The 7,354-nt window shown below is 43.6% G+C and overlaps 1 protein-coding gene across 1 annotated transcript; it reads left to right on the plus strand.

Moving 5' to 3' along the window:
- Window positions 1-487: 487 nt before the first annotated feature.
- Window positions 488-4,265, plus strand: LOC139642631 (beta-crystallin B1-like). Its single transcript, XM_071517557.1, has 5 exons — window positions 488-583; window positions 1,268-1,386; window positions 2,024-2,156; window positions 2,956-3,098; window positions 4,094-4,265. Exons 1-5 carry the CDS (start codon window positions 488-490, stop codon window positions 4,263-4,265), a joined length of 663 nt encoding a protein of 220 aa, XP_071373658.1.
- Window positions 4,266-7,354: the final 3,089 nt, after the last annotated feature.

Here is a 7,354-nt window from a genome sequence, read left to right on the forward strand (position 1 = left end):
AAATTATGCTACGGCTAATGTTTGATGTCTTTGGAAAGTCAAATGTAATCGCATTGGTTCCAGAAACGCAGCACCGAGATTGCTGGGTGTACGAGTCGGAAATGCTCCTTTTGAATTCCAAATTGAAATGTTTTTTTTTTAAATACTTTTTTATACTTTTTTAGTCTGATTCTTTATTTCCTTTTGTAGCGGGGACTTCAAAAGACCGGGGGGATTATTTTGTGCTCTAGTTTGATGCTTTAACTATCAGTGTGAGGAGGATCAGGTGACAGGATAGGAATTTGTGCGGTGCAGTCTGGACTGAATTTGAGCTTTGTTAGAGCTACAGTGTTAATACAGCTTCTCTTCTCTTCTCTTCTCTTCTCTTCTCTTCTCTTCTCTTCTCTTCTCTTCTCTTCTCTTCTCTCTTCTTCTCTGCTCTTCTCTTCTTTTCTCCTCTCTCTTCTTCTTCTCTTCTCTTCTCCATTCGTTCATCATTCCAGTCATCATGTCTGCTGGAGGAGAGAAATCCAAGGCTGCTTCCCAGACTGACGGGAAGGCCGCCCAGTCTAAGAGGTCTGAGATGGGCATGATGTCCTACAAGGTACACACAAACACACACACACACACACACACACACACACACACACACACACACACACACACACAATGCACACTCGGAAAAAGCATTCACACATAATATTATACAGTCATCTCACACCTTGACACCTTGTTAAGCAGCTGGCCTCACACTCACACACAGCTGCTAGTTTCCATAGCTATGTGAGGGGGCGGTGGACAACTAGAAGTGACAGAACAAGACCATGTAAAAAAAAAAAAAAACAGACCATGTAAGGCTTCTCAGAGTTCAGCCTCTGTGGAGAAAGCTGTGACAACAACAGACTCGCTTCCCTTTGCTCTCTCTCTCTCTCTCTCTCTGTGTCTTGTTTGCACGCTTCTTTTCCTTTGATCGCTCCCTTTCTCCTCCCTTTGTTCCCCTCTCTGCCTTCCTCCTACATCCCAGCTGCTGAATCCACCTCTGTGCTACTACAACGACTCTGTAGTCATCTGTTCCCCCCCTCCTCCTGCTTTCTCCTTCCTCCAAATCCCTCATTCCCTCCCTTTCCTCTCACTGTCACTGCTATCACCCTAAACCTTGCTCCTTTCTCATTCTCCGTCTATCTTTGTTTACTGATCCTTCTCCATCACGTTAACCTCCATTTCCCCCCCCCTTTCCCCTCACCCCCCACACCACCCCCTGAAACCCGCCCCCCCCTCCTCCTTCCAGATGTGTGTGTTCGACCAGGAGAACTTCCAGGGCCGTTGTATCGAGATCAACGCCGAGTGTATGAACGTGTGTGACATGGGCATGGACAGGGTGCGCTCCCTGCGTGTCGACTGCGGACCGTAAGTAGCCCATGGATGCACGTACAAACACACACACACACACACACACATACGCAAGCAATGCACCCACACTACACACTCACACACACACTCATTTGCTGTGAGCTACATTTTACATTTCACACATTTTAGGCATTTAGCTGATGCTTTAATCCAGAGTGACTAACAATGAGCGCAACAGTAGAGGAAACTTCAGTTGCTGGAACACCAACATAACAAGCAACCAGCAGCAATGACTGTGAAGGACAGAGACATATTGCCATGACAATATTCCTGTGAACATATAATGATCATGTAAGAGAGAGGTGCAAGGAAAATAAATAAATATAAGAACTAAGGAGAAATGGAGACCGTTTTTTTTTCAAGTTAAGAGCAAATTAGAGCAGAAAGAAAGAAGGAGGGAGAATAAAGAGATGGGATAAGGCATACAGGCGATGTGTATACTGCATATAAAATAATCCCCTTGCTCTTTACACTTAAAGCGATGTGATCACCATGCATCCTATTCTGAGCTTTGCGGAGGTGAAATTCTCGTTCCCTAAACCCTACTCTTCCTCCCTCCTCTCTCCTTACCTCACCTCCTCCTTCTCTTCCTCGCCCACCCTCCCCGCTCCTCCTGACCTTTCCCCCTCCGCAGCTTTGTGGGCTATGAGCAGATGAACTTCTGTGGTGAGATGTTTATCCTGGAGAAGGGCGAGTATCCCCGTTGGGACTCCTGGAGCAACTGCCAGAAGAACGACTACCTGCTGTCCTTCAGGCCCGTCCGCATGGTAAACCCTCTGTCCCTCTGTCCCTCTGTCCCCCTAGCTGTCTGTCTGTCTGACTGCAAATGGAAAAAAAAAATGTATACCTGGCTTTGGTGGCTTTTATCCATCCATTCATCTATCATTCATTCATGTAGCTAAAACATTCCCCACAGTGGGTAGCTCTCTTTTTCTTCATCTTCTATCATTCCAGGTGTAGAAAGAGTAGTAAAACATCCTACTCAAGTAGAAGTACTGTTACCTTGCAAAAAATGTACTTAACTAGAGGTAAAAATACTGGTGTAAAAATCTACTTAAGTAACAGTAAAGAGTAGCTCTTTTAAAATGTCCTCAGAAGTTACTTTTTAGAGTACGTTGAGGAGAAGAGAACGTTGCTACATGTAATCTTTTCCATGTAATTATAAAATATTGAATACAAGGTTACAGAGTTCAAACTGGAGTCTTTTAATTGGAAAAAATATAAATTACAAACTAAAGTGGATCTCTTCTCTCCTTTGCTGACTGACCGTTCGCTATGATTGGTTCCACAACTGGCTAATTTACGTTGGTCCAGTTTCTGATCCTTATGGACAGCCACAAAATCTGTACTCTGTAATGGATGTGATTTAAAATGTAGCTAAGAACAATACTTAAGCAAAAACGTTCTTAAGTAAAAGTAAAATCATTGACTTTGAAAAATAATCAAAAAGTAAAAGCGACTCAATTACAGTAATGGGAGTAGATGTAATTAGTTACTTCCACCCTTGTATCTATCCTTACTCTAACTCCTCTCCTCCCCTCGTTTTCTTTCCCCTCTGTCTCCCAGGATCCCGAGAAGCACAAGATCTGCCTGTACGAGGTCGGAGAGTTCAAGGGCCGTAAGATGGAGATCATGGACGACGACGTCCCCAGCCTGTTCTCCTACGGCTTCACCGACAGAGTGGGCAGCATCATGGTCAGCTGCGGAACGTGAGTGGCAGCCGTTACCACGATCTCAAACACACACACCCACGGAAAACAGCTCAGACTGACACATAGGAAGCGCTTAATGGGGTTATTTGCCTACATAGAGCTTTCGAGACGCGTGGCAACACAATACACCTCTTTTAAAGATCAAGAAGAAACGCCCGTGGCTTTCCTATAGCCGCCTACGGAGCAGGACCTCAATTATAGCCTACTGCTCTAATCATTGCTCCATATGTCGTTTCTGATAGGGAATGCACACAAGACACATTTTTTTCAACAGGGCCAGCACCCAACATTTCTGTAAATACTCCAGGATTTACTAATGGTTGGGTCTATAAAGTTCAGCTCCATGTGGCTCTGCCTGTCTGAGACAATTCCCAGATTCAAGACGTCATTCTCGAACTCAGAAAAACAGCAGTGTTGTCATTAGCAGGCTGTGTGAGTGCTCTAGCTGTTTGTCTGGAAAAGGAGTTGAAGAATAGAGCCTTTTTTTTTTTTTTTTTTTCTTTTCTCATCGGCAGCTAGCCAAGGGTGTCACGATGTGGCAGCAGCAGACACTGTGATTACATCATTTTATAACTCTCCCCGGTGCTTGGGAGGAAAGAGCTGAAACAAACAACCCGAGAGGAGAAGGGCTTGCGGTTTGGCAGCCTGAAAGCACGACAAACAGATCAATACCTTAATTTGTTGGAGGGTGTTCATCCTCCCGTATCCCAGCTTTCTCCCTGCCTCATCTTTCTCTCTCTCTCTCACTCCTGCTGGTCTTTCATTCTGCTCAATCTCATCTCATGTTTTTTTTTTTTGTCTTTCTCTCTGCTCCACATACTTTATTTTCCCTCCTCTCTTTTTATTCTCTCTCTGTTCAATCACCTTTTTCCTCCTGTAATCACTCTATTCATTGTCACTTTCTCTCAAAATGTAAATTCTCTTCTCCTCCCCCCTCCTACTCCTTCTCTCTCTCTCTCTCTCTCTCTCTCTCTCTCTCTCTCTCTCTCCAGTTGGGTGGGTTACCAGTTCCCCGGCTACCGCGGCAGCCAGTACCTGCTGGAGAAGGGCGAGTACAGGCATTTCAACGAGTACGGCGCCCGCTGCCCCCAGATGCAGTCCATGAGGCGCATCCGCGACATGCAGTGGCATCCCCATGGCTGCTACACCATGTCCGCCAAGTGAAATCCATCGAGGGCGAGGAAGAGAGGGAGCGGTGGAGAGATGGAGGGCGAGGGCGGGCAGAGAGATGGAGGAGCAGGAGGAGGAGTGAGGGCGAAGAAGGAGAGGAGGAGGGAGAGGGTGTAATTTTCCCTCCCCTGTGCCGAAATCTCTTGCCGGTTCGAGCGCGGGATGGAGGGGGAAGATATTTAGAGTTTTTTAATTTCATTTTTTTTTGAACGCCCTCTAGTTGTTGACACATTGTTATAATCTAGTGATGATCAGACGACGATGAACCAAAAGTAATTATTAAATGAATAGGAAACGACTGACAGACCGTCGAGACTGGGTCTGATGATAATAAACGTTCTCTCCATTTTTGTTCTCGTTCTCTCACCGTCTCTGTCTGTCAGCTCCCCACCCCCACCCCCACCCCCCACTTCCCATCCTCCCCTCCCTCCCTTTCTCCCCCCTCACACATTTCCTCTTCTTCATCTCACCATCCTCTGCCTCTCTTCAACCCTCTCAGTCAGCCCATTAGTAGACTGATTTTGGGTGTGGCACCAGTGTGAGTTTGTGTGTGTTTGTGTGGTGGGGGATCTGAGAGAGGAGGAAGCCACAGCCAGACAGAGATTTTAGGTTGGCGGTCCACTGCGCTCTCTCTCCTGTTCACTGTACTCAGATCCTGACGCCACATCAACCCTGAACCCAAATAAACGCTCTCTCATCCTGCTCCATTTTAAATGACTGGTTCTTTCATTTATACATGCTTATGATGTTTTAGGGATTTTTGTGGATGCTCTTATCCTGAGTGAGTAGTTAGGGGTCCAGTGTCTTCCTCAAGAAAGAAACTAAGAAAACAAGCTAAACTAAACTAAACTAAACTAAACCAAACTAAACTACTAATTGATTGATTTAGAAAGCTAGTTCTCAAGTTCTCATTATTTGGTATTTGCAATGCAGATATTACAAAAGCAAATGTAAATTTTAGGTACACCTTCATTGAAAAAAGTCGGAATGACACAGCTAATTTATGTTGCCCTATGTGGCAAAAATGTTGCCTAAGGGGTGTGACTTAAATAAAAAAAAAAAAAATGAAAATAATGTGCTGATGCTTTCTCCTTTAAGATGCCAACTGTACTTTGTTGACTAATACGGTATTTATAACTTCAAGGATCAACCAGCTCAGTGGCTTTGTTGTTAGAGTAGGCTTCACCTTGAGACAGCTTGTGATTTCTATTCCCGTTCAACTCATGTCTTTAGCGCTCGGCATAATTTGTAGTGCAGAAGGACAGATTTGATTTGCACAGAAGGGAAACACAGTGGATCAGCATTCTGAAGCCACTGAAAGCACTCTGTGTGTTTGTCTAAAACACCAGATTATGTTTTGAAACTTTGTATGATGAATGCCTTCGTGCATCATTTATCTATCTCACCAAAGAGTGTGCTGAAGCGTCGTGTGGTCTGCAGACGTCAGCGCAGGAATGGCTTCGACTCTCATGCCGCCACTTTTCGGCTTTCACACTTTCTTTTTATAGAACAGTGTCAATAAATTATGCAATTCTCACTCCAGTAACGCTCATCAAATATTCAAAAAGTCAACCAGCATGCATTACATTATTTAATGTGCAGAATCCCTCCTTGCCTTGTGATTGGTCCATGGCCCCTCAGTGATGTCAGTAATGACCAGACTTTCACGGAACAGAGCTTTTAAATAGTTCAGAGCGCTTCCTGTTCATATCCATTGAGAGGCAAGTGTCAGTAAACTGAAAAATAATGAATATCAGTAAATATAAACAATGTTAGCCCGGAGATGACGGTTTCCATGAGGATTTGGATATATGTCAGATGTGATTCACTGGTTACAGTAATAAGCTCAGACCATCTTCTCCATATTCTTTGTTATTCTTCCTTTATTATCTGTCCAGCATACTCTTTCTGTCCAAGCATAAAAAAATCAGCACTGTCATCAATGATAAGAGGATGCTCCAATAAGAAAACACCTTGAAACTCTATATATATAAAAAAAAAAACAGACCAAGCAGTTTGACAAAAAGGAAAAATATATACAACAATATCATACAACATACAGTATATATGGTCATACATAAAGCAAAGTTCTACCTTCTGATACTCTTACATATATATCATCAATCTGTGATGTTCAGTGTATTCTAGGAGTTATTTTTTGTATATTTTTGTGTTGTAATTTATGTTTTTTTGTGTTCCCATTTTTCCCTCAACCTGCTGCTTCTACTTCTACTTCTACTATTTCAGTTACTGATTTTCCTACATTTCCCAGGATGCCTTTCGACAATGCCCAGAGAACAGTGCTGAACTTGTTGAATTTCAGCTGTGGGTTGTAGGTGCAGGTGGAGAGAACGACAGAAATAAGGATACCGATAGCAAAGCTGGACGTTTTCCAGTCGAGAAAAAGTGTCGCGCTCCTTATTCAAAAACGCAGCATGTCTTGCGGCTGCATTGCATTCTGGTCTACTGAGGCTGCTGTCGGTGGAGAAATCGGTCTCTCCGCCTCTTCTACGATGGATTTCTCCCTGTATGGTTGTTGAGCGTCTGTGAAAAATGGTGAATCTAGAAAGAAGCCGTCGTGCTTTGATTCTGAGGTACTGACACCAAAACCTGACGTTTATTGCTGAGGTTTTAGATAGCTGAAAAATGTAATCAAACATTGTAGGATGTAGCTGGAAAGATCTCAGCGTGACATCATGTTGTCTACATTTGGCCAGTTGTCAGTGGGATTAAGAAAAATTAAGCAACAAAATTGACCCAGAAATGCAAGGTACATCACTAATAGCTGTTTTTTTTTAACAGTGTTCAAGTGTTTTATCGTACATTTTTCATTTAACAGAGTTTACAATTAAGTGTGTAATATGATGATGTAACAATTCATCACTTTCTTCATCATCTTCTTCCTCCCACTCCCCCCTCCTTATCTCGCTCTGAAATGGAGGGGAAAGCCGAGTTTACCTAATCAATAGATTCCTATGTGATTCCAGTCCAGAAATATACTTTTAATTCACCTCTGCCTCTGTCTGCGAGAGAGAGAGAGAGAGAGAGAGAGAGAGAGAGAGAGAGAGAGAGAGAGAGAGATA

Source organism: Centroberyx affinis, unplaced genomic scaffold, assembly GCF_046629955.1.
Source record: "Centroberyx affinis isolate AG114_WGS23_722 - 3 ecotype Tasmania unplaced genomic scaffold, CSIRO-AGI_Caff_v1 ptg000501l_1, whole genome shotgun sequence".
In the NCBI taxonomy this organism is placed as follows: Eukaryota; Metazoa; Chordata; class Actinopteri; order Beryciformes; family Berycidae; genus Centroberyx; species Centroberyx affinis.